We start from the raw sequence: 27,915 nt of genomic DNA, 5'->3' as shown, positions 1-27,915 counted from the left end.
AGATCTACACTACGATCTGAAACTCTGTGTGTAAATTCTTACCTTTAAAAAATATAAAAATGATTAGCACATGTTTCGGAAAGACAGAGGCACAAAAAATAAACTTCCTGGTCACATATTTCTTAAATGTCAGCTTTCTCACAAGTACAGTACCGGAAGGAAACGTTGCGTTCCAGGAAAGGAAATTAGGAGTGATACCGATTTTGCTCAGCTTCTTAAAGAGAGCTTTCAAGAAGCTTGTGTTTCATTTCATTTCATTTGATCAACTTACACTCTGAAGATTGCAACATTAAGAAAAGTAAGTACAGTTAATGATACCTGCTATTACTAATTCAATTTAAAATTAAACTTTGAGACTCAAATAATGATCTTGCCATTTAAATCTAAAATGTGTTCCAGCTACTTGATTAAATTAGATTACGTAATTTAATAACATGGAACAAGGGACTGAAGTTTTAAATATTTCTGAATATGCAATATTCAGAAATATCTATAAGATGCTTGCTTTAGTATAAGGAGATAAAATAGATTTGCAAAAATTAAAATCTTCATCGAATAACGTTTCGTTTAAATATTGGTTTCATCTGAATCACCCTACTTCTAATTCAGATACATACAAAATTCATGTTATGAATTTTGTATGTATCTGAATGGTTTATTTGTTTGCGGTGGCATAACTATGATATCCCAGTCGTCCGATCCCCTCGCAATAAGCTTTCAGTCGATTGCTTTGGATAAGTTCCTTTAGAGTTTCTGTAGAATCTCCTCAATACTTTTATTGGAGTTAAGGTCTCGATTTCACAGTACTGAGTTTTTTTTTTTATTCATTTATTTTTCCATAGGCTTATATTATGAGAACCTACACAATATGTTTGGGGACTTCTTTGGCCATTTTTTAAAATGCAAATGACAGTAAGCTAGAACAAAAAAAAAAAAATCATTTACCGATTTAAAAATTCAGAGAAAAATTATTTCAAATTTAGGTAAAAATATTAAGCCAGAATATATTAGTTTTAATAGTAAAAAAAAAAAAAAAAACAGCAACAAAATAAGAGAATGAATGAGGAGGAAGGAAAATTTGTTCTGTGAATGTCAATCTGAATTGAGAAGTGGTGATGAACAGCTGCTGCACTGGGTTTTAACAGATTTAGAAGAGAGAGCGATGGAAGTTATCGATTTCAGTTCTGCTGAACAGTGACCATGGAAATAACTGCGGAAAATGCAAGAAGCAGAGACTGAACGTCTGTGCTAAACAGAATCGAGTAAATAGGTGCGAGGAAGTTTTCATTAATCAACCTAAATGCTTTCCTATGTATTTTATTGAGTTCTTAGGACACTACATCCAATGTGATAACAGTATTCAGAGATTTGATGGATCCGTGATTTGTACGGAGTAGTAGTTCTTCTTGAGCGAAAGAGAAAATTTAATTAGAATTATTTAGGGAAAGCTGATAGTCTGAAAGTTTTGATAATTTGTGTGTCGTAAAGTTTGTCAAATGAGAAAGAGTGCAGTGTACTATCCTCAACAATCCTCTAGATTTTTCTGTAGATACTGGAAAAGTATCTACAGAAAAAACTTTGAAAGAATCGAACCCTTGGAATCGTCGCATTCGATGCAAAGTCTAAGGATAAAAATCTGTCGACCATCACCGCACTGTGCTACCACAAAGGAAGCCGGCAACCTAGTTGCAGAAGTTAAGAGGCAGTTCATATGATGAGAGCTCGCTTAATAGGCATTTGTTACAAACACGATCAATTTCTTTAGAGATATCTAAAGAACCACCTGAGATTCCCAAACTTTCCAAATACAAAAGTGGAATGAAATAAAAAGTAAAATTCACTATTGAATGACAGTAGCGGTATCCCAACTTGCAATCCTGAAACAGCACCATCCTAAACCATTTATTTTTTGAGAGATTGCGAGTAGAGCAGAACTGACTGTTGGTGTTAATAAGTCAAAAAACTCAGACTTGAAAGTTGTTTGCATGTGTATTTAAAAAGTAATAATGGACAGAGAACTTTGGTCCATATATTTGATGAAATGGCAATAATAATTACATGATTATCATAAATACTGCTAGTTGTAATTCCCGTTACATTTTCTGCAACTTTTAACCTGGTTTCACACGCAAGTGAAAATTTTCAAATTTGCAGACCTAATGCAAAGATCGTGAAACAGATAATTACCCGAATCGATTTAATCGAAATGCCTTGCATAAGTTCTTAATCAAATCCTACTCCGGTCTGATCTTAACCAGATAAAATGGCCTTCCAGTTCTATACCCACAATCTCATATGTCTGTGAAATGCATGTGTTCACAGGCTACTCTGTTCTATTTTATTTTATTTTGTTGTTGAAGAAAAAACCCAACTGCTTGAGAAACCCAACTGCCTAATAAATGGAAGTAATATTTCAAAGATCACTAACATGTGGGCGAAGAATTCACCCAAAGCGATGTCAAAAATTAATTTCATAAAATAATATTTAAATATTAATTCAAAATTACAATTCCTTTGCAAATCAGGAGTAACTATCTTATAATACCTTTTTTATAAAATAAATAAATAAATGTAATATAATATAAAGAATGAAGTTAGCATGTTGTAGAGTATTCTATCCAGAAAAGTTAAATAGTATGTGAAAATGTTTTTCATCCGGGTGCATTAATCGAGGTCTAGACAACTATCCGGAAATTTGTTAACAGCCATTGATAAACATGTCTGAGTTCAATACGCATTCTACATAACCTCCTGATAAGTGATAGTGGTAATCTAACGAAAACAGTATTGCATTATGAAATATTATAGCCTTGTGGATATGTCATATAAAATCGGTCTTTTATGACTTGACTCATTTTATGCGTCAAGTCTAATGTTAAATGCCTAATGGCCGAAACCTATAATTGCATAATAATAGTCATTTTAAGAAGTAAAGAGGGGAAAAAAATCTATTTATGAAATTCTATACCACTGCATGTAAATTTCTTCCTGCAAATTTTATCTGTAAACAGGAGAGTTGTTTTTGTTATTAGGTACATGGAAGCAATGGTGTAGCTAAAGATTTTGCCGCCCCTCTCAATACACACCAAAAATACTACAAAAAGTCAAAACGATGTATAAGAAATAAATTTAAAACGCTAAGTTTATTTTTGAAGTAAAACTTTAATTTCAACATTCTAAAATGTTATATTTTGTTGCTTTTCTGTTGGCAAAATCATTGATGACATTGGCAAAGTCTGTTTCATAGTAATGTAGGTAATTCTTAATCAATTTTATTTAGAAAACCTCCTCTCACAACTAGTAACACTTACAGCAATTGTGAGGAAAATTCTCAGCACTATTACAATATTTGGAACTGAGTTCTCGAGACTATTTTAGAATTAAGTGTAAAAGTTCAAAAAGGTTCAAAGCGCCGCCTGGGGCGGAACGTCCTCACCCCACCCCTCTCTAGCTAAGCCAATGCAAGGAAGTTGACTTTCGCCATCTATTGGAACGAATGATAAACTTTACAGAATTAGATACTTAAAAGGTTATAACTTTAGGGCAGTGTTTCTAAATAACTTTCGTCATTTCGCCTAAATAACTTTCTTTTTTAGTCAATTTTTTTTTCTACTTGTCCCCTAACGAAATTTAAAAGTGTAACATACTTTATACTTACTATTTTTATTCAAAGGGATCCGTGTGCCTAGTGCTATTTAGCCAAATACTCAATTTTTGGTTTGATGTTAGATTAATTCTAATGTCGCCTCGTGAACATATGTCAAATCTCTTTCTTTCTATTTTTAAGATTTTGTTCACTTAACTAAAACTACTTTCAACCATATAAGATTTCTGCAATCATATAATTTTTTTTCGCATAGTTTTCGTCCCCAAAGAAACAAAAATCTCCCCCGCAGAGAACGCTGTTTTGGAATAATCAAAAGTCAGGACACACTTAAATTTTTTTTATATTTTACTTTACAAGCTAAAGCTAAACGACTTTACGATACTAATGTAGCAACGACATCGAAGTAAAAGCAAATGAAATACACGTAAATGTAAATTAGTGAAATAATTAATGCAAACTAAATAAAAACAAAAATGCCAAAAAAAAAAAAATATATATATATATATATATATTAAGGATACCAAGTAATTTTATAAACTTGGTTTTTTTACTCCTTCTCCCAAGTAAGCAAAACAGTTAAGTTTGCGCTTGAACATAGTTCAAATCTAAAAGTAGTGCAACACCTGGGCAACTCGTTGTAAAGGTGGATAAAGATCTGATCACTATTCTTAGTATTTCCCATAATGTAAAACACATCTCACTAAGAGATGTATACTGTTATACATTATGGGTTGGGGGGTAAGAACTTTACCCACCTTTACAACGAGTTACCCTGGTGTTGCACTACCTTTAGCTTTGAACTACGTTCAGGCGCAAACTTAACTGTTTTGCTTACTTGGAGAAGGGGTAAAAAACCCAAGTTTATAAAATTATTTGGTATCAAAAAACTTTTCACATCTTTATCTCATCCAGAGTTTCTTATTCAAAGTAAAAGCATCTTGTAGCAACTTGTATAGGTAAAGTTGATAAGGCTCTGTATTACTAAAAACCTTGGTATTTCAGGGTCTAGCTACTCACTGAGGAGGAGACCTCAAAAAAAGATTGAAACTGGTGGGGGCTCCATGAGGCTCTGCTTGGGGATAGGTTTTTGCCTGTCTCTGAGTTGGGCCACCGTTCAGATTATGGCTCTGCTTGGTGGTGGGGTGAGCTTGCCACTGGGTAGAGCCAATACTGAGTTCTTCTCGGTGACGGAGTGAGCCTGTCATTGAGTGGAACAACTCAGAGTTGGGCGATCTTTCGGGATCGTCTTATTTTCAGAGCCCGTTTCACTTTTACATTCAAAAAAGATTGAAACCGGTCTGGGTAGTAACCCCCCCACCCATAATGTATAACAGTATACATCTCTTAGTGAGATGTGTTTTATGTTTTACATTATGGGAAATACTAAGAATAGTGATCAGATCTTTACCCACCTTTACAACGAGTTGCCCTACCTTTAGACTTAAACTACGTTCAGGCACAAACTTAACTGTTTTGCTTACTTGGGAGAAGGAGTAAAAAAACCAAGTTTATAAAATTACTTGGTATCCTTAATATATATCCCCAAGGGTAAAAAACTTTTCACACACACACAAACACATATATATATATATATATATATTTCAAAGGTGTTCTAATTTTGGGACCACCCTATACATACAGCTTGAACAAATTTGGGCAAGTTTCTATCTGAAAAGCATGTTGAATTTCATCATTTTATGTGTGAATTCCTATAAATGTATGCATTTTTACTTGATTTTTTACAGAGTAACAATCACTATCCTATTTTTCTCAAATCCAGAACTTCATGTTGCAAGGAGCGACAGTGTAACTAGATTTGAAATGGCTGTTCATTTCAAGATAAGTGACCAGTTTCACACAAATGTGACGGAGTTTTACCTTCACAAAATGCATGCATTGAACTGATATAGTACACTCACCATAATCCCAAGAACAATGAATACCTTAGTGAGGGTGAAATGATGCTGCATTTCGCAAATCAAATGATTTGACTTCGTTTGACAAACCTTGTCGTTTGAAGCTTCCGCACTTAATGTATTCAGCACGATCTTTATTGCTATTCTCCAAGAGATTGAGGACAACATCAAATATTAATATTATTATCTAATATTAATAATATTATTAGTTAATAATAATACCAGTTAATAATATTATCAATATTATCTAATACAGTTCTCTCTTGGAAGTTTATTTTCCACTTGGTTAGACTATAATAAATTTAGTTTAATCCTTTATCCAAGTGTAAGCAAACAAAGTTTGCGCCTGAAGTATCTTCAGGACTGAGGCAACTCGTAGTAAAGGTGGACCAAGCTCTCCTCACTCCTTGTCTCAGTATCTCCCATAATGCAAAGCACATCTACTTGCGGACATGTATAATGCTATGCATTAAGGGAAAGCCCACTACCTAGACCGGTTTCGACCTTTATTGAGGTCCCGTCAGTGGGAGCCAGACCCAGAAGTGGTGATACTAAGGCAGAAGCAATGGAGAGGTCATATTTACTTATACGAGTTGCCAAAAGGTGAAAGCAAACAAAGTTTGCGTCTGAAGTATCTCCAGGACTACATGATACTAAGAGTTGCCTCAGTACTGATGATACTTCAGGCGCAAACTTTGTTTGCTTACACTTGGATAAAGGATTAAACTAAATTTATTATAGTCTAACCAAGTGGAAAATAAACTTCCAACATCTTTCTCTAAATTTCCAGAGTAAATTAATAATAAGGTAGTACACCTTTTGGCAACTCGTATAAGTAAATATTACCTCTCCGTTGCTTCTGTCTTAGTATCACCACTTCTAGGTCTGGCTCCCACTGACGAGACCTCAATAAATGTCGAAACCGGTCTGTGTTGGGCCCTTCCCTTAATGCATAGCATTATACATATCCGCAAAGAGATGTGCTTTGCATTATGGGAGATACTGAGACAAGGAGTGATTAGAGCTTCGTCCACCTATACTACGAGTTGCCACAGTCCTGAAGATACTTCAGGCGCAAACTTTGTTTGCTTACACTTGGATAAAGGATTAAACTAAAATTATTACAGTTCTGTCTTATTTCATGTAAGAAACCTCTAATTTCACTTTCCCTTCTTTAATAATTCTCAGATCTCCTGGGACTAATTTATACTGGCCCTTCTTAGTAATGACATAACATCCACGGCTCTTCAGCCTCGAAAAAGTTAGTATCCTCTTCCGTTCAAGGCATAAATCACAAATCTGCCTAACATAACTGTTCTCCTATTTAGAATGTGCATCAAAAGCTCCCCAAAAATGCTTAATGCCATCTAGAACAAGGCAATCCGCTTAACAGAACCTTCAGACATTTCCCATCTTCTTGCACTCTATTTCTGTCTTCGTTGAAACAGAGATTAAAAATAAAATAAAATAAATTCTAAGGACTTTTACAGTTTTTCCTAAGGACCACTACCTCCAGTTGCTCAAGAAACACGGATTTCTTCTTTTCCTCACCTAGACATGATATTCTTGTTCTGTAAGTTCTGTGATTTGATGTTTGTAGAATTGGCATTAAAATAATCAGCAGTCGCTTTAATATACAATAGACTACAGTTACAGATGGAGTTTTTCGCCTAATGAAGAACGAGCCCAGGGTTTTTTCTATCCAAAATTCCCTCCCTCTCCAATATCTTTGAAAGTTTAGGTAGTCCCTGTGCAATTTAATTGGGCTTACTGAGCTCTCATGTTTCCATGACGTACTATGACAGCTATGCCACTAGGTGAGAGGGAAAATAACGAATATTATGTTTAAGTCTCTCACATCATGAACACCTTTGGTAAGATGAAGATCTTATCACATCAAATTGGACAATGGATAGAGTTCCAAGAATTTCTGCACGCTACTGTCCGGGAAAAAAAATAATAATTCAGAGAAATTTGAAATTTTCATTTTCAAATTTCTATAGGATGCCTTAGTTGCTGTTAACATTCTAATTTGATATGAAAATACAATAGTAAACGAGCTAAAACTTTAAAATATCTATACAATGGGGACGGGGGGATATAGGCGCTTCCTAAAGGTAGTTTTAGAATTTCGTGAATTCTTGTTGTATTAATGATGCAAGGAATACAGTGTTGTAGACATTATGACATTATCAAATAAGGAAGCAAGGACTGCGTTGATCTGTCATAGTACCAGTTAATGCTGCAATAACTTAAATAGTAAGCAACAGAACTATACCATGGTTGACAAACAACATGAAACGTTTATATGTGCAAGTATAGATGAGCTAGCATCTTTCTGACTCCTTTTTATCGCATTATTTTATGAACAGCTACGAAGTTTGAAACGTCAATGTCGAGGTCACACGACATTGACGTTCATTCACCCAAAATTCTAACGCCTGAGTCTGAGATTTGGGTGAAAATAATAACAAAAGTTATTTAAAAATCAGAGATCACAAATATGAGAGGTCGAAGAACATTGAGTGCCTGGAATAAACATATGGCATCAATGGAAGGTCAACATTATAAGTCAGATAAAGAAAAATAAACTCGTAAGTAGAACTGTCTAATAAAGTAGAGTAACTTAAACAAAAATGCGAAATGCAGGAGCAGTAAAACTAAGGTTTGAAACAGGATGACACGAAAAAGATCTTGGGAAAGACCAAAATATACAAGTAAGTTGATATAGTAAGAAGAGTGCTTTAAAAGATCAAAATATAAGAAATGATCAAATGATTGACTTGGAAAATAATAGACCGATTTGGAATAAAAACAGAAATGAAATTGTGGTAGTGAACTATCATGCTATCTGGTACACCATTGAAGGTATACACTAGAACAGTGTTGTTCAAAGTGTGGTACGCGTCTTCGGGGGGTATGGCAATTTTCGGCTATGCATCATTAATGCATGGAATGATTATTAAGAAAAAAATAATTATTTTAAACGTATATATTTCTCAATAAATTATATATTATGTAGGAATTCTCCTACTCAAATTGAGAGTTACTATTGCCACGACATTCACGTCCTGGCGATAGTAACTCGCTCCCTGTGGTAAATAACACGCCCTCCCCAACAGCGTCACTATACTGAAGACACAAGAAAAATAAGTAGTTTTATTGTATCACTGAATAAGGTATAGAGACATTTGCAGTCTGCGTAATAAATTTCTCAACAAATAGTGCAATTAGAGAGACAACTGGGATAAAAACGGCACTAACTAATGAATCACATCTCCCCTCCAACAGAAATTGCTGCATAGACTCAAACAAAACCATATGTTGTCGGTACAACATATGATTTTGCTTGACACCACCCGGTCGTGAACGTGTTAAAACTAAGAAATATATAGTGAATGTATTTCAGATATTATGGAATTCGGTTGAAGAGAATTAGCATTTCAACTCAACTGTTGACTTGCCTTTGTCTTTGGTTCGCGCGATCTTTTGTTAATTCCGCACCAATTATATGCACTTCTTCATAGGTGCTCTATCTCTATTGGCCTACAATTGCTGTCTGTTTCATGCTCTGCTTTTACTTCTCATTAGTAATTTGTGAAGGATTGTTCATTATATATCTCAAGTCTTGTAAATTATTGGTAATTTTTGCTTGAAATAATGGGAAAGAAGATGAAGCTATTTGGGTAGATAACTTTGACGATGCACAGAAGAAAACTGATCTCGATGCCAAAAGTAGTGATAGCGAATAGGAGCCTCTTGGTAAGTCACATGATTTATTTATTAAAGAATGGATTTATAAGAGCACAAGAGAGAGCAATATTGCAAATACAAGTAGCTGTAAGTAACAAGAAAACATTGATATTGTATCTGGATTAAATGAAATTGATAAGGGTGTGTCGTCTCTCTAGAGAACCAACTAGAAAGAAGATGAAAAATCTTCGTAAGTATGATATGAATTACATGAAATGTGTATTTTCATGGACGGGAAATGAAGAGGAACCTATTCCAAATTTTGTTCTATTAAAAATAAATCATATTTTTTGTTTACATGAACATATAAATTCGAATAAAATAGTAATTTAAAATGAAATATCCTTTATTTATTTATTTATTTATTATTTTGATAAGGGCGTACTTTGTAATAATGAAAATTTAAGAAGGGTTACGCGGATATCTGAAGTTTGAGAAACACTGCACTAGAAAATGATGACGATGAATTACGAATACGTAGTTAAGGCTGGCTCTACTAGTTCGTCCTAGAAAACCAGATCATTACTTTTTCTTTATATATTGCTTTCTTTATATTTTTTCTTTTTAATTTCTAAATTTATGTTTGTTTGTTTTTTCTAATATTTTAAGGGAACTAGTAAGCACATGCAAATTGTAAAAAAAAAAAAAATACTCCTTTCTTGCAAGATTATGGTCTGTTGTGACTGACCTTTAAAATTTTTCACTAAGAGGAAAAATTAAATATAAATCAGTTTTAAAAAACTAAAAGCGTGCTAATTAAACCAGTATATTTATTGCTTCACAGTGGATATTCTTTTATTTCCTATAAAGCCACCTAGATGGCAGCACTATTTAAGACATGCGGAAAGATGGCCTGTCTTTTTTTTTTTTTTTTTTTCTTCTTCTTCTTCTTCTGTAGTAATAACATTTCACATCAACATGCGAAACAATACTACTATTAAAGCTGAAGTTGCTTGTTTTTTATGTAATGTCAGGCACCAAAGAAGATAACATGTGCAATAAGATTAAAACAAAAAGCAATTACAGAAAAGTAATGGATCAAGGAACAGAATATATTTCGTTGTTGAAAGTTTTTCACTTGGTTATATTCTAAATTAAAGATACCAAGAAATTATATACTTGGTTTAATCCATTATCCAAGTGTAAGCAAACAAAGTTTGCGCCTGAAGTATCTTTCAGGACTGACAACCAGTGGCAAAGGTGGTATAACTTGTCATCACTTGCCTTAGTATCCCACACCACCTCTGGGTTTGGCTCCCACTGATGAGACCTCAATAAAGGTCGAAACCCTGTCTGGGTATTGACCCTTCCCTTAATGCATAACATTATACATGTCCGCAAGGAGATGTGCTTTGCATTATGGGATACTAAGGCAAGTGATGAGAAGTTATACCACCTTTGCCACGAGTTGCCAGTCCTCAAAGATACTTCAGGCGCATACTTTGTTTGCTTACACTTGGATAATGGATTAAACCAAGTATATAATTTCTTTGTATCTTTCATTTAGAATATATTTCATTTTGTGTTTTATTTCAAGATGAGCTGTATCATGGTAATAATGGATTATTGTTGGAACAACTGAGGTGCAAGGTGTCGCAAAATATAATTAGTAGTTTCCAAACATTCGTGAAAAATAAACCTCTAGTCTCTATTAATTTAGGAGGCCATATGAGCTGATGACATTATTGGATTCTTTGAAACTACGTATCAACCATTTATATTCTTGAGAGGACATCACTGCTGCAGATCAATCCAGAGAATGGTTGTCAGATATGACGTGGACAGTTAGACCATTTCATATTTTATGAATGACATCGCTGGATGTTCTTTTTCTCTGATTTCCTAACTTCAGACTGCCTATCCTATAGAAGAGCAGCACATAATGAATTTCGTATTTAGGATATTAAAAAAAAAAAGATTAGGATCATTTGAAGATTTTAGAAAGTTTTGTTACTTTGGGATCAATTTATTTTGATGTTTACTTCTTTTAATAAGGATGCAGTGCAAGGGGCAAGGGACATATCACCCATGAATGGCAGAGAGAGAGAGAGAGAGAGAGAGCATCCTCTGTGTGTAATACGCGTATAATATCAGTATTGTAACGAGTCTTTTCTTAATGTAAATAACATGTAAGCAGTTTTCTTTGGGAGAGCCATTCAGAATAAATTAACTGGTAAAATTTCTTTGGTTTTATTCTCTTCTTGTTTAATGAACGTACGGGTCAGTATCTAATATCTAATAATAATAACTAATACAATAGTAGTCTAATACAATAGTAGTCTAATATAATAGTAGTCTAATATAATTGTAGTATCTAATAGTAATATCTTCCTAATATTATGTACCTGCTTATGTTCATTCCAATTCAATAATAAATTTTATCGTTTGATGGCATATATTTAGAACATCAAGAGGAAATTTAAATATTGTTGATTGCGTATATACTCACCGTCAATGTATCACCAACATGTAGGAAAAGACTTTCTTGAAATATGCCTATTTCCTGGAATGCTTTAATAAATTAGTTGGCAACATGAGGTGACAAGGGAGTGCCTGCAGCGAAATGTATGTTGTATATTGGATCGTTCCATTTAAAAGGGAGTGGAAACTGTCTGAAATTTTCAGATGTTTTCAATTGTGTCTGAAACTTCAGAATATTTAGATGCCATTTTTTTAATTTATTCTTTTTCTAATAAATTTACTGCCGAGTTGGACAGCAACAATCTAAGATTCGCTACTTGTAAAATATGGTAACCTAAATAAATATATCGCGCAGCTGAGCTGGTATATGCACAGCAGGATATTGAAAATTTCTTTTCATACTCAGTTTCATCAGTGAAGAGATATATCGTTTGAATGTAGCAAAAAAAAAAAAAAAAGTTTCACGTTAACCTTTTGAAACTTTCAGCTTTTCAGCACCAGCAAATGTTAGAAGAAATCAACAGAATAAGTTTCCCAAAACTGTTAACATAAGTTTTTTATGTAACAGTTACAGTTCATAAACTGTTATTTATCATAAACGTTCAGAACTGTTACCATAAAAGTTTGTTAACAGTTCGGCTCAGTCTTATGAAGCCAATATATTACTACTGATTGTGATGTATTTTTGTCTGTAAACTGCGCGTGTTCTGCTGGCCGATTTGCCTGATTGCGATACGGAAAACCGAATTTCTGGGAAGATCTGTATGAGATCGGTTACGTCACCTTCAGTTGAAAACTGCTCTGATAAAGATTCTGAGAGCCCTAGACGAGATTCGAGCATGGGTCTTTTCAATCAAATCGCTTCGTCTATACCGACTAAGCTACGGCGGCTCTCTTTAAGAACTATATTCATTTGACTCATACTTTCATCTTAAGCATTAAATGAAATTCAGAAATGTTAAACATAATTCTCATAATGTTCAGCGAGGTTCCGATAGCTCTATTTTATTTTATTTTTATTTATTTTTTTTAGCCGAAAAAATATACTGACATCTGAGTGACATGTATTTTAGGTGATGGACAAATTTTGTCTCCCGTTCAGAGACCTGTACCCTTTACTATGTTTAATTTCCAAAGCAGATTTAATCTTAGCTCCCACCAGCTCTGTTAATGTATTATAAATTTACGACTTTTGGTGGGTGGGATTCGCATTAAAAAAAAAAAAAAGTACTTTACCTGTTGTAACTAACGCTGCGCGCAATTACTGTGAATTTTTCACTTCAAAGAGCGTGTTATGGGAAAACTTCCAAATTTTGTTTTGCACGCACTTCTAACGAAATATGCTCATAAGTGAACGCAAACGAACTGCATGATAACTGCATAAAGACAAATTCGGTTATTTTCCATATATACCGAAAGAATTTCTAATTCAACCGAGTTTTATAAGCGCGCTATACAACGTATGGCGCGGTCAAGAAAAAAAGCTTATTTCAACATGATTGATTCCGTCATAGAGAAGGTGTACGGCATTACTAGTACTGTATCTGTTAATTGTTCAGGTAGCACCTACTGATGATCCTGAAGAACAACAAAATTTTCTCAGAGAGTTACTAAATATGGTTTCACTGCAAGTATACCATTACACGAATGAACTATTAAGGTCAAGTTAATGCTACCCAAAACCTTCACCATAAACGAAGTATTGTTAAATTAAACACATTTTCAGCTGTAATAGAAGAGGTTTATAGAGATCCTAAAAGAAAGGCATATTCCTCATTCTTCACCAACCGACAAACACCTCTGTACTATAATTGGCGAGAATGACGTGACATTCGCCCTGCACTTGGGAAGATATGGGTTCGACTGTTCCGCCTAGCACAGGAACTTGTATAAATCTTTCAACTGAACTTGAACTAGTCGTTCTTATGTGGAGTAGCAGGTTTCCTCTAGGACTTATGGATGTAAAGGCCTTTTGAAATTAAAATATTTCACGGTCCCCATCGAAAAAAAATCGTAATACAGACATATATTACTATAATATTTATTGTATTTATATTCAATACAAAACATACACAGCGAATATTGCAAAAATCAAATGCAAATATTACATTTTTAGCATCTTACATACACATTTGACATGGCACATTATCTCATATTTCTATATAGATAGATATATTGTTATTATACATTTGCAGTACAAGCGCATGAAATGTAAAACGATTAGTGATAAATAAAGTAAGAATTAAAAACATAAAAGAAGTTTAATAGCAATTTAATGTAATGGATGTGTTTCAATACTGCTACACAAAAAGTCAATATCAGGTAAAATATTTGAAACTGCAATTCTTAGATTTTTTCCAATGCTTCCATTGATAAGCAGGACCTGTGTTTATTTTTAATTACCAATAACGATGAAAATGCTGTTTCACAAAGGTTGCCTCGCCCGAACCTGTGTACACTAGCAATGAAACATCAATTTAAAGCGCAAAAAACTTAGCCGTTTTAAATGAGTGTAAGATTTTGCGTTTATAAGCTTTTTTGTGCTTCTTATCAATATCTTTGAAATTAAACTTATATGAATAAGCATACATTTACTAAGATTCATTAAGCGCCGAAATACGCAGAATGCAAAATTTGTGAACCAACAGCAATGTGTGATTTTTTTTCCATAAAATATAAAAAATAACAAAAAAGAAATAATAAATAATAAAAATTAAATACGTTTCTTTTAAAATAAAAAAACCATCTACTTAGTCTTAAAACATTTTAAATTTGTTTTCATTATTTCACGATCCCCTCAACAAAACTAACGGCCCCCAAGTGAGCCGCAGCCCACAGTTTGGGAAGCGCTGCTCTAGGAAACTCGGGAGGAAACTTGCTTTGTTAAACAAATAAACAAACGGGCAGGAGAACACACAAAATAAACAAACCAGAGCAGCCATATACAGTATATACATACCGACTTCTGTCTAATTCCAATCAAATTAAACCAAAAGAGTTTTGAGTTTGTGCATTTGCAATCATCAAATCGCAAGGAGAACACCCCTTACTATATTATTTTTTATTATTATTAGTTTGAATGTTTCTTTCTTTTCCAAGAACGCAAATTATTTCAGAGTGCAAGTCTCGAATGAGCAAATGACGTGCTATTAATCGTCGTACATGTACACAAATATTGTAGTAAAAATAAATAAAAAAATAAAAGAAAAGAAAATAAATTTATAAAGTCTATACTATCTTTTATCGTCCAACGCATGCTTTTTCCAGATTTATGAAAGGCTTTCGTTTTACGTGTGCAAATGTATAAGTCGCATGTAGGAATTTAGTTCTATCTTACATTTAAAAAAATCCGATTTCTCGCTAAAACAAATTAATTTTGTTGAGAGCAATAAAAAAAACATTTTTCCACACTCTGTAAGTTCTGTAAGGACACTTGATTGTTTAAATATGATATCAAATGATTTCAGTGACCTCATATACGATGTGATCAAAAAAAAATTCCGGAGTAACATTCAGACAGTGCCGGCTCGAGGGTATATGGCGCCCCCAAGACAAGACAAGCATCATAAAATTCTTTATTGTTAAAAGTAGTTTATAGTTATTGCCAAAAAAGTGCGTATAGAGCATTGGGGGGGGGGGGGGGGGCACTGCTCGTACCACCAACGCTTTCGACTCGCTGGTCCTCTTTAATACTATTACTATTTTTTATGATGTAGACGCCCCAAAGCCATTGCGCTCCTAGGCCGGTGTCACTTGTGCCTAAGCCCTGCCTCCAAATAACACTACTTTAGTATAAAACTTCTCCGAAAGGTGTCGATAGAGCGGAAGAACCTGCTAAGTTATTCGTTGCTAAGCTTCACTCCGCAAAGATTTTAGATTGCAGTTTTTTTTTAATCGTGAATCTGATGATTCACAATTAAAAAAACTGCAATCTAAACTTGCCGAATTCAAAGAATTTTTGCAAAGGTTTTTTGACAGTGACGTGAACATTAAGCTCACTGTCACGAAGCAACTTCGAAAGAGATAACACGATATAACAAATAATGCTAATAAAATACCATCCATTAAAAAAATAAATCCTGAACATTTTCGATCATTCGTATAAAAGAGGGAACAAATTTTATATTGCTTGTACCGATTCTCCGTTTTATTTTATTTTACTTTTTTACCACGTGTTTATATTATACAATTTTATGTTTTAGTCTCACGTCCGGAAACATGTGGACTTCAACGTTAGTGGCATTCGTAGCTTCCATGATGATTATATATGTCAGGTAAGGAAAATATTTTCCTTTCAGTAATTCGTGATACATATTAGAAAATATAAACAAATTAAACGCGTACTTTAGTTTAACTTCTGTTATCGCCCGCTTAAAATAATCACGTGGTTATGCTTTAATCATACTTAAATCTTACTACAAGCTGCCTCGATTTTCCACCATAAAGATGATAAAGTGTATACACAGGCTTATTACCATTAATAATTTACCGTTACAAGACATGTCGACACTTGCATTCAACAGAACTTTTTTTTTTTTACATCCCATCCATTACTTGGATTCGACGTTGAACGCTATAATGTAATGATGAAATTTATGAAATTTAAACTTAATTATTTAGCAGCTATATCACCAAGATTAGCGTACATGGCTTTTTTTTTTTTTGAGATAAAGAGCAACACAATATAATGCTAAAACAACATTATCATATAAAAAAAAAGTTAATTATATTTTTCTTCTGTTTGCACGATAGTTGTAGTTTGAAAAAAAAATTCAAGTTTTTTTTTGGTGTATTCGTTATGTTTCGTTTCAAAATATTGACGTACTTTTACCGATTGTAGTTTGTTCGTTTTTACTATTCAATGTGTGTGTTTATTCTTAAAGTTTTTAATAATCCTCGGGCTTGAACAGAATATTTCGATCCTAACAAAGTGATGCTATACTGCTTGTACTGATCTGGCCAGATGTGTTATCCCCGTTGCTTTTAATGGAAATCTTGTTATGCAGTGATAAAATTTGGTAAATGAAATCTTTATGAAAAGTTTCAGAATCATTTCAGTTTAACCGGAAATTCGTAGACCACAATTTAATTAAAAGTATTAAATTAATTATGATTCTTGTATGATGTCTGGTTAACTAAATTCTCTTATCTAAATTAAATGTGTTGAAAATAGAATATTTCGTACGGTGATATCCTTTCTCTCAAAAGACTGGATTAAGCCATTTGCTTAACCTTAAGTATCTGATGTAAAGTTGGAAAAAAAAAACGAATGAATAAAATAATTGAATTTCTTTAGTCGTTTTTTCCAGCTCCCAAATTCGAGAAATTTAAGTTAAACGCTTCAAGTTTTTTTTTTTTTTCCAATGCTAAACAACTGCCCACGCCACGTTAAAATTCCATATGCATAAAGGATCGATAATAAACACAATTATGCACCTTCCCCAGAAAAATTCTATCTATATCCTTACTTAGAACCAAATGAGTGTTAATTTAATGCCTTCGCATACAAATAGCACACATTCCTTTATTAATGAATTCATTTATAATCTTAATGAATGAATGAATGACTACTAAGTGATAAAGAACAAGCGTTTAATTTATTTTAGCTGCTTACCAACAGCTATGGAATTGATTTGCCCTGACTGTGGCGAATATCACTGTGCACCCAATAAAGAATGCCCCTATGGAGAAGTTCTAGATATGTGTGAATGCTGTACAGTATGCGCCAAGGTAAGATTTTCGATTTTGACATTAAATTTTGGAAAACTAGTGTAATGTTGTTGTTACAATTCAATGGTAACAGACAAGGCTAAACGCAAATGTTAATCATAAAGAACCTAAGAATCATGCACTTTGCAGTTGCACTACTAGTCGCACATACTACTTGTTGCATTAGCAATAATAGCAGTTGTCAGTTCTCAGAAATCATAACCGTAGCGCATGCTAAATATCTTACCCTTTACGTAAACTGCCACCTTAATATTTAGAAACCCACATGCCAAACTCGGCAACACTGCTACAAACTGAAATTCTTCCAAACAAAAGACATAATGCCAATTAAAGTTTAAAAAAATATGAATGAATACTCATATTACAATATAACAGTCTAACGCTGCAACTATCAAAATTATATTATATAAGTATAAAAGTATTATATTATAAAAGTATAATAATTGCACAGAGAACTGTTTCACCAGTGTTTCTAGATGCTTAACATATACCAGTCAATGACCCAACTGTTTATGGTACACAAAAATCCTCATAAAAAATGTAAAAAAAATAAAAAAACTCTAAGCCACTACGTACTATTACTAAGAAACTATTTTAATACGCTCATCGTAACAATAGAACCACATATCGCATAACACGACCGACACAACTCTTGACTGGACGACAGATCATACAGTGCAGTTGTGTGTGTGTGTGTGTGTGTGTGTGTGTGTGTGTGTGTGTGTGAGAGAGAGAGAGAGAGAGAGAGAGAGAGAGAGAGAGAGAGAGAGAGAGAGAGAGAGAGGAAGAGAGAGAGAGCATCTCAATACTTACACTGTTCAATCTGTTCAACCACTTACCACGCAACTTAAAATCTAAACTGTTACAGAACACTGAAACACGAACTTTGGATGCTACATCAGCACAATTAGTAAAGCAGAAACTGATCACATCTGCATCACATAAAACAATAAGCAAAGTCAACATTCTAAGTCATAAAATGCACCATACAACATAAATAGGTTATGCGAATTCCATCCACTCTCTTCATAAAAGCTACTCTTGCTTTGAGGTCAGTCGGATCATATACTACTACTACTACTACACCATTTCTTTATCTACGAATTTATTATTTATCTATTAGCCCATTTGTCTATTATGCAATTAATGGCCCGTGATCAGCAAAATATTTGCTCCTATTATACATATTGAATGCACTTTGTTTCATTATCTTTAATTGCACTACTCTTATTTTACTAAATTCTTTATAAATTGTTGTTTCTTTCTTTCCTTTTATCTTATGCCATCATTATTATATTTTGCTTATTTTATTCCGTCTTTACTTGCTCGTAGGTTTTCTTTCGTTTTCTGTTTCTCTGTACTCTTTTTTTTCATCTTTCCCTCCATTTCATTCATACTTAAAATTCTAATGTATCTTATTTATTCTTACAAAATGTATTATAAATTATAAAAATTTCGAATTATGGGAATGAATAATTATGAAGGTATCCAGTATATACATATATAGCACATCCGTGCGGTGTGTGGATATATTGTGGGATAAACCAAATAGATTAATATCATTACAATATCAAATGATAAGCTGATTTTTTTTAATTTATTTTTATTTATTTTATTTATTAACATATTAAGATACTAATCATTTATTAGCTTATAGATATAAGGAACAACTAACGTCTACTAAACTATTTATTAAAGATCATAAAGCAAAATTCGAATTACAACTATCTAGGAATGCTGAGATTAGACTGAAAAGTTTTTATAGATATGTAAAATAGCGTAAAGATAATAGAAATGAACTGTATACAGAGGCAGTTGATATCGCATCGAAATGTGTCACAACCCACAATGCATAACTTATCTCCTTTCGGATGTAGTTTAGTGACTCTTCCCATATTGCCATGCATTTCGCGAAGAGGCACCACTGAAACCAGTTTCGACATTTATTGAGATTTCATCAGTGGAAGCTAGACGTGGAAATGCTGGGAGCTAAATTATTATAGAAGTCATAATTTCCATATAGATATATGTAGCAAAATGGTCCATCGCGATATGATTAAAATATTCTGGATGAGAGATATAATTTGGATATCAGTTGTCAATTATAATTTACTTTCTAACCAAGACTTGCTACAACACTCTCTTATCCAGAGTATTTTAATAATGTGTTTAGTAATTTCACACACAAAACTGATAAACAATTTTGTATGTGAAATTATGATTTCTACATTGATTCAGTTCTCCGTATCTGTACAAGTCGTTCTTTCTACTGACGTCAATATTCTTATCGTCGCCATATCGCAGCAAAACGCCTTTCTAGATCAGTATCATTTGTTTTCGAATTACTAACAGCGTATTGTTTAAACTTTTAACTTCGCATTTCTGTTATTTGTTACTAATTTTGTTCGTGCTAGTGGTGAAACTCTTGCCCACCAGGCTATTCCGTTGTAGTCTTGAACCACATTTCTTTTGCAGGTAATGCAATTTGAATTACAGAATTCCTTTAGCACTTGCCAGTGGTTTATAACACAAGATTACTCTGCTTTCAGTTTCTAGAGTGAAAAATCTACGTATTTAAAAATATGCAGAGTCTAAGCCAGAATGTGAGCAGCCTTAGGTGATAACTAAAGTCCTAAAGAAGGCTGTGAGAGCGGACAAGATATCTTCCTTCAGGCGTATGGCAGATGGAGAAGGGGGGGGTGAACACATATTCGGAAGACAAACAGGTTTCTCTGTATAAAAACCAGATAACGCCATATACGATCGGCCAGATGCGAACAGTAAAAACTGAGAAGTTCCCCATTTAATAGCTAGAAATTGTGTTGACATTCTAATTTAAGTCTACTCAAAATGAGGGAAAGTGAGTGACAACAAGAAGTGCATCTCCTAAGAAGATCCAAGCTAGTACTCCAACGAGGTACATTGTTCATTATGGATACGAAAATACCAGTACCCAATTTTTCGACATCAGCACTTCAAAAACTGGTGAATTACTCCAAAGAATAGAGACAATGTATGCGCTGTTGCTCAACCGAGCATGTGAGCGGTAATTTCATCCCAAATGCTATAACTGCTTCGACATCGAACACATCCCTAGTCCAGAGACAGTCCAAAAATCTGCCGAATCAATTCCACCAAGCAACAGATTACCACCTGTCCCCTGAGAACCAAACTCGAAGGAGAACCAGATGATCCTTATTAAATTGCTGAGTTCTGTACTAAGAATTTCCAGACATCGCTACATCACCCGTGTGGAGGAAGACCGTCGTACAAACAGCTCTTGGTAAAATAAAGGTGGCAATATCTACCTACTCCTTCAGATCCAGCTATGGCAACCATACCCGCCCCAGCAGAGTCACTACAATACAAGATTCTACGTAAACTATAATAGCTAGCGGAGTCCTTGCTGATACAGCCAACGAATCCCTCCTGATATAGCCGTGCAGAAAACAATGCAAAGAGGAGAACCGGAGAAAGTTGGTGTGTGTGTGGGGGGGGAGAATTCAAGAAATAAAAGTACTATCAAAACCATCCACAGGAAAAACTATATATATATATATATATATTATTTCCACCTTAGCTCACCGAGCCAAGTCTTTACTTACAGAAGAAGGAAATTGAAAATGAACTCCTTTTTCTTAAAAAAAAACTTTTATTAATAATGGTTTCTCTCCTAATAAAATTGACAAATTTCTTTCCCCCAGTCACTCAACTACTTCTGAAGATCCCTCTTCCCCTAGAGCCTTCATCTCTTTGCCTTACATCAGCTCTCTTTCACCAAAACTGGCAAAAATTCTCAAGAAGTTTAACTTCAGAACTTGCTTTACTATGCTCCCAAAACTTCGTTCAATACTTAGTAAATCTAAAGAGAAACATCTTCCAACTCAGTTTCCAGGAGTATACAAGATTTTATGTGATTGTGGAAAGCCATACTATGGCCACTTATGACTGCTAAATCCATCCTTCTACGTTTGGAAGAACACCGTAGAGATATCTCCTACAACAGGACTAGAGACAGTGCTCTCTCTCTAGCCACGTTCTCTTTTCAGTTAACTCAGACCAAGACCGCCAACACATTGTGAACTGGACTCAAACTTCTAACATCCATGTGTGCTATGATGAGCTGGAGAGAAAGATTGTCGAATCTAGAGAAATTTCTCTAGATTCTTCACATATCAACAACAGCCTAAGTTTCAATCTCTCTGACGCACACGTTGCCTCTGTTCAGTATTGGCGCACTCGTAACAGGGCGTAGCCTATGTTTATTTGGAACTCAAGCTCGCATTTTGTTTTCAAACACGTTACTGTCTTTTGTACTTGTTCTGTTAATGCAATTTTAAGTCTCTGTCATTTTTTATATATTTCTTTGATTGTGATACCTGAAGATGTTGATCAATTCAACGAAACTAGTAAACTAGTAGTATATTTTCAAATATACCATGTCATCTCTTTATCTCTGGGGAACGGTCATTAAAACTTTAAAAAAAAATTTATATAATATATATATATATATATATGAAGAACTCAAAATAATCCGGAGTACAGTTTTCCAGTTTTTCGACTGCGCAACAAACGAGGATAAAATCAAACTTCAAAATTAAAAACAATCACTAGTTCAAAGTTTTGGCAAGTTCGTGCACAAAACTAGAAGTAAGCACGCGGGGATTAGGATATACTGTCTCCTCCCAGAATATACAGTACTATCTCAAAGTGGGGTATAACTTAATAAATGATGCTTCCCTTCTGTGTCGCTTCTCTCTCTCGATGTGAGAGGATTTCGTAATCCTTCTAAACGAGATGAAGTGTCATAATTTATGTAGCATGTAACATCTAGCTTATGTGCAGGAAACGCATTTCTATCACTTCAAGGATGTGAAGGAACTAAGCAACAAGTACTCCATTTCATCATTCTGAAATTTGTTACGGCTAGTACCGGAGTCAAGATACTACTGCCACCCCATCCCTCCTAGGAGCGTTCCATAGCATCCAGAAGGAAGAGTCTTAGTCGTAGGCTACAAGTAGAGCGCGTTATACAACTAGGTGTGTTAACATCTACGCTACGTCACGTCCAAAGCAACTGAAAGATCTCTCTTCAGTCCATCACGTCATCTTGAATGACTTAAACTGCGTGGCGAATCCGACTTTGCACAAAGTAGAGGGAAATTTGTTTAGAGTGTCCATCATTCTTTTTTTTTGTGTTATATCCTCCAAGGTGTTGAAGTTAGTAGAGGTTTCCTTTTTCATCATTCAGGAGGCTATAATAACAGTTCCACCCTCCTCCTGATAAATGGAATACTACAGACTCCGATTAACATCCAAAAAGAGAAATAGAAATAATGCCCTTTCAGTCCTTCTTTTTGCTTTAGTTCTGCAAATATAATCAGTCCTCCTTGAACCCACCCTTTCTTCAGGATATTAACAACCATGCTCTAAGAAGAATTCAACTTCTACTCGCCACGACGGAATCAAAATAATAGCCTATGTTGACGATGGTGCGTACCCTTAAGAAGAGTGATCTCATCTACAACTTTTTCAAAATACCAGAGAGGTTTAAACAAAGCAGCCTAACGTCAAATGCTGACAAGAAACAACTTCGACTGTATGCGGTTTGTAACCCAAGTAACATCCCCTTTGGGTTAGTCCTTAAGAAAAACCCACCATCTAGTGGGGGGGGGGTCTCTTTACAGCATTTCCTGGACTTCTTTTTAACGAATTAACAGCAAAAATTGTCGACACCTGAAGGACAGGAACGACGACAACTGCCACTTTCCTCCAGGGCTACAGTTATTAAAACTATAATATGTCCAGAAGACCAGTGTGCTGTCACTTTCACTGACATCTCTGAAGATGAAGAAAGTTAGCTGTACAGAAAACCTTTGAAGTACTTCTGGGACAATCTACGCAAAAGAAGTTGACATTAAGCTCCTTCAAATTCCAGAGGCTTTGTCCTCCCGGTCTTAAACATCGGAGTAACACCGGTCTTCAAAGATACTGCAATTAACCTAGTTTTGTTTGCTGCTTCTTAGGCTTAGCTTCCACAGTTTCGAATCACCGACTACAAATTTTCTCAAGTGGAAATTGTCACAGAACAGTATAACCAATTTCGCTATCTTTTATAACAATCCTGCTCATTGGGCACCCACATCACAAACGTACGGGACAATAAAACCTGGTACAAATTCTCCTTTAACATCTAACGTACCGATGCCATGGACCTATAATATATAACAGCATCCTGTTTGGAAATATAATGAAGCTTGGAGGATATCAGATAAGAAAGCATCTGGCATGGAATCTCCTCCGTGTGCGTACGTCACTCTTACAGTAAATAATGCCCAATTTCCCTAAGTGTGTGGAGGGGAGGTAGCAGAAGTGCCCAACGTAACCTCTTCACATGATCAAATTCTCTACTTATAGCATCACCTGTAAACAACAGCCAGAAAATTATCATTTCGTGATTAATGAATTTAAATATCCCATCTGGAAGGTCATAAAAAAACAGGAGGAGATAGCTCCAAATATACTGGACTTATATTAAATTGCCTTTAAATCGAACAGAAATTGAAGACCAAATGGTAGTCCGTCTATATACCCTGAAGAACGGAGCCAGCCTCTTCCTTTTATAAAATTTATTTACCAGTTAACATCAAGCTAACGTTTATTTACCAGCTGACGTCACTTCCTTACCGTTTCATTACTGGAATGCTAAAAATAAGTATCTCCAGTTAGTTTGGTCTCCTTTTCCCGTTAAAAAAATTATCATTTCCTATTAAATTAGTAAAAGCTTTTGAAGAGGCGATGGTTTCTATATTATAAATAGTTTCCTTGAATAAATGATGTCAAAAGAATAATAGCAGATCTATTCGGCTTTTTTATTGTCAAGAAACAAACATCGGGGGTATTGAAGAATTTGTGACGCGTTGAATGAACGGAAGAAAGGTTACTATATATTTCAAGGCGATGAATGAAAATATTTTGGATAAGAAGAGAACCTTATTATATCAAAGCTTTTTACAGCTAAATCTGTGCGATTAGCGATTTTCATAGTGAATATTTCTTCAGAATATTATGTCCTAACATGTCAGGGAGGACATTTTGCTCAGAACCCGGTTTGGTGGAAATTCTAATATACTGACAAAGTACTTCAAAGTGGTAGGTTGTATTTTCGATATATTTTGAAAGATAAACCTATTTGTTACAGCGACAAAAACGCATAATCCTTCTTGATATAAAAGATCTTTTCTAAACAGACATAGAGAAGAATAAAAGTAAAATAACAGGGTAACTATTTTGCAGTATACGTGGCCATTTCGGTAAGGTAAAAAAACTCATCTTCATTTTAAGTTCGTGTTCTTAACTGAATTTATAATTTAGAAATAAAAGACAGTTCCATTACTCCCTCTCATTCCCTTAAGGAATTATAAAATCCGAAATCATATCCTATAATTTATATTTCAAAAATACTGGTGCATCTCTGGAATGGACAAGCGGGGATTTTTCTCCCGGAAACTCAGGTTTTTCGTCCCGTATACTCAAGAATATCGACCGTAAAACCCATATTATTTCAGACAAGCACGCCCTGTTAGGGATAGCTACCAAGAGATGGCAGCACTTGTTTGCCAGTCTTTTCATCGGTTGCCACTCATAATTAGTGATAGCATGGGCCAGCTATCTCTGATTGGCTACAAATGAAAACCGGTGGAGATAGAACTGCTCGCTCAGTCTCCGAAAGCTGGATAGGATTAAAAGGCTTCGCTACTGGGTATAAGGGAACAAAATGCGTTAGCCGATTTTTATATTTTTATTTTGATGCCGCCCCAAAGTAACCTAAAAAACGTAACATTTATCACGCAAAGAAAATACAAACACTAAATATGTATTTGCGCGTGTCGTTACACGTATGAAACATATATTTAGTGTGTAATTTTTGTTTTATCGGGAATAATGTGTAAAAAGAACAAGAAAATCACAGATAAAGTATCAAAAGATACACCTCTACTAGAAGAAGGGATGGGGGAATCCGAGCGTATACAAAATAAACTGCAACTGCGGAAAAACTTACCACAAAGAAAAAACTGTCCGATCTGGAGATATTCGTGCCAAAATAACATACCATCACCTGTGACATTTATGAAAAACTGCTCCTGACGGTATAGCAATCGAACTGCAGCCTTATTCTAATGATGCTCAATACAACACGTGTAGTTTTCCATACTAACAGAAAATATGACGAAGAAATGAATCTATGTGCTCTTCATTGTACGTTTTTCTGATATTTTCTTCTTTGTGCTTATCAATAGTTGGAATTCTGTAAAACATAAATTGAGGAAACATATATTTAAAATTCATATTTTCTGTTCGTGAAACAAAAGTCCTGTTCTGATTACGTTTAACCATCCCTCACGAAAACTGTATACTTTTAGTGATGTTCTATTTTGTTTGCAGGGCGTTCAAGAGGAATGTGGTGGCATGCTGAACCACGGTGGTACTTGTGCAGAGGGCTTAGTTTGTAAACCAGACGAACGGTATTCGCAGATTCCAGGAGTCTGTATCCTCGAATAGACAAAACTGTACGGAAAACAGACGATTTCTAATAATTGTGAATTCATTTGGCCATCTAATTGAGACGATCCTGTTACAATAATGACTTTATATAAACGCAACAAATGAACAATGTACATAATTTTACCTCCAATCTTCGTATTTAAATGATCATTAAGTTTTGCATTTAAACTGAGATTGAAGCTGCAGTAGAAGTCGGACAATGAGATGTATATTCAATGAAATTTAAGTTTCTGAAAAATGACTGAAGATAAGTTATATTTCTAAAACTTCATTTATTGTTGTTTTGTTTACTTTCAAAGCGATTACCATTTTGAAAGTAAACTGTCCAATGAGCATGTTACTGAATATTATAGTTATCATACCATCAAATATAGACCAAACATAATTTGAGTTCAGCTGATTTCGAAATTCTTTTTGCTTGTTTATTTATTTATCTAAAAAACAATTTAATTCGAAATAATTATCGAACTAAGTCACTGAAAACTGTAATTATCTATTCACTTGACGAATGAAGAAATGAGCAAATAACCATGGTTAAATAATTATCGTGTGTGTGTGTTTCAAATTCATCGATTTTTGTGATATCCATGTCTTTATTGAATGTAATGGGCTTCTTGTTTGTATAAAGAGAAGTCTCATCTGTACTTTGATACTCAGAGCATGTACTAATTTGCAAACTTTCTAAAATTTGTATATATTATTAATTTGTAAATTTTCTCTATTTTAATATGCACTTCTAATTATGAATGTATTCTATACTAAAAAGTAAAATAAAAGGAGAAATTTAGGAAGTAGTTTGAATGTCTATAAAATATCTTTTAAAATACGGGCTAATTTTCAGCATTATAGTTAATATATTAAAAACGTTAAAATGTCCTGATAATATAGTAATGTATTATCTGAACAGAATAATTCAATTCAAGGCTGGAGAGAGAGAATTATTTGTCCATCTCATTACCAAAGGAACCAAAAGGATTGAGATGCCAGTACATTATTAACACCCAGTATTTAGGAATTTGTGGACATGCCATTATTTCCTTCTGTTAATTTCCTTAAACTAGCACTAAAACTAATAGTCAAAATTATTCACCTTTCCAGGTATACTATAAATACCACACTTTGGTCAGATGATGTTATAGTCAATAAGCATCTTTCTAGCAATGGAACGTGCAGACAATTGATTAGCATTGAGCTCATTGCAGCATAAAAGGAAGGTAAAATATAATTTATAAGTTTTCAATGAACACAAGAAACTTTTTATAAAAAAAAAAATAGTGTGCTATATAATATAATTATAATCATCGCTCACAAATACAGCACACCCTCAGACCAACGTTCTCCATCTACCATTAGGTCATTCTTTCTCTCTCTCTCTCTCTCTCTCTCTCTCTCTCTCTCTCTCTCTCTCTCTCTCTCCGCCAGTAAATTTGTTAAATTATCTGAGCAATGAATCTCGATAATGAATTCAAAATTAAAGCAAACAGAGTTTGTCTCTATAATCTAATTTGTATTTTAAAACTTTTATTTTTAAATGAATTTCATGCAAATAACTCATTTGTACATTTTTCTTTGTTTAGATATTTTATATATGAATTTTGCAATGAATTTAATATTTATTTGCTATTCAAAATAACCAAAAAAAAATCTTATAAACTGTTATGCAAAAAATCAAACTGTATTTGATAAATACCTTCTGAAAACTGGTTATACTTTCTCATGCAATAACGTTACGATTGACTATTTAGCTGCAGTACTCTTGTAATTACAGTGGTTTGATTATGGCTTCCTTTAAACAAAGAGAAAAAAATAATGCATCAATGAACACAAATCTTTAAAAATGAATACACTAATAAGTCGTGTATATTTAAAAGATATTACTAAAGTATTTTTATTTAGCAGGTGAATTCTGATTTCATTAGCTTT

At 34.1% G+C, this 27,915-nt stretch overlaps 1 protein-coding gene across 1 annotated transcript; it reads left to right on the top strand.

Moving 5' to 3' along the window:
* Positions 1-228: 228 nt before the first annotated feature.
* Positions 229-26,783, top strand: LOC150096606 (single insulin-like growth factor-binding domain protein-2). Its single transcript, XM_090408549.1, has 4 exons — positions 229-298; positions 15,900-15,971; positions 17,304-17,427; positions 25,873-26,783. The coding sequence occupies exons 2-4, from the start codon at positions 15,916-15,918 to the stop codon at positions 25,987-25,989; spliced, it is 297 nt and encodes a 98-aa protein (XP_090264675.1). The 5' UTR covers positions 229-298; positions 15,900-15,915; the 3' UTR covers positions 25,990-26,783.
* The last annotated feature ends 1,132 nt before the right edge of the window (positions 26,784-27,915 follow it).

This window comes from Typopeltis vanoorti, chromosome 18, assembly GCF_054136105.1.
Source record: "Typopeltis vanoorti isolate ZY-2024b chromosome 18, IOZ_Tvanoo_1.0, whole genome shotgun sequence".
In the NCBI taxonomy this organism is placed as follows: Eukaryota; Metazoa; Arthropoda; class Arachnida; order Uropygi; family Thelyphonidae; genus Typopeltis; species Typopeltis vanoorti.
This window is presented reverse-complemented; position numbering and strand designations above follow the sequence as displayed.

Bases quoted from the DNA above. Each gene is read 5' to 3' on its own strand.
- LOC150096606 (XM_090408549.1), top strand. From the start codon at position 15,916: ATGTGGACTTCAACGTTAGTGGCATTCGTAGCTTCCATGATGATTATA. The intron at 15,972-17,303 runs GTAAGGAAAATA...AATTTATTTTAG, and splicing joins ATGATGATTATATATGTCAG to CTGCTTACCAACAGCTATGG. The intron at 17,428-25,872 runs GTAAGATTTTCG...TTTTGTTTGCAG, and splicing joins GCTGTACAGTATGCGCCAAG to GGCGTTCAAGAGGAATGTGG.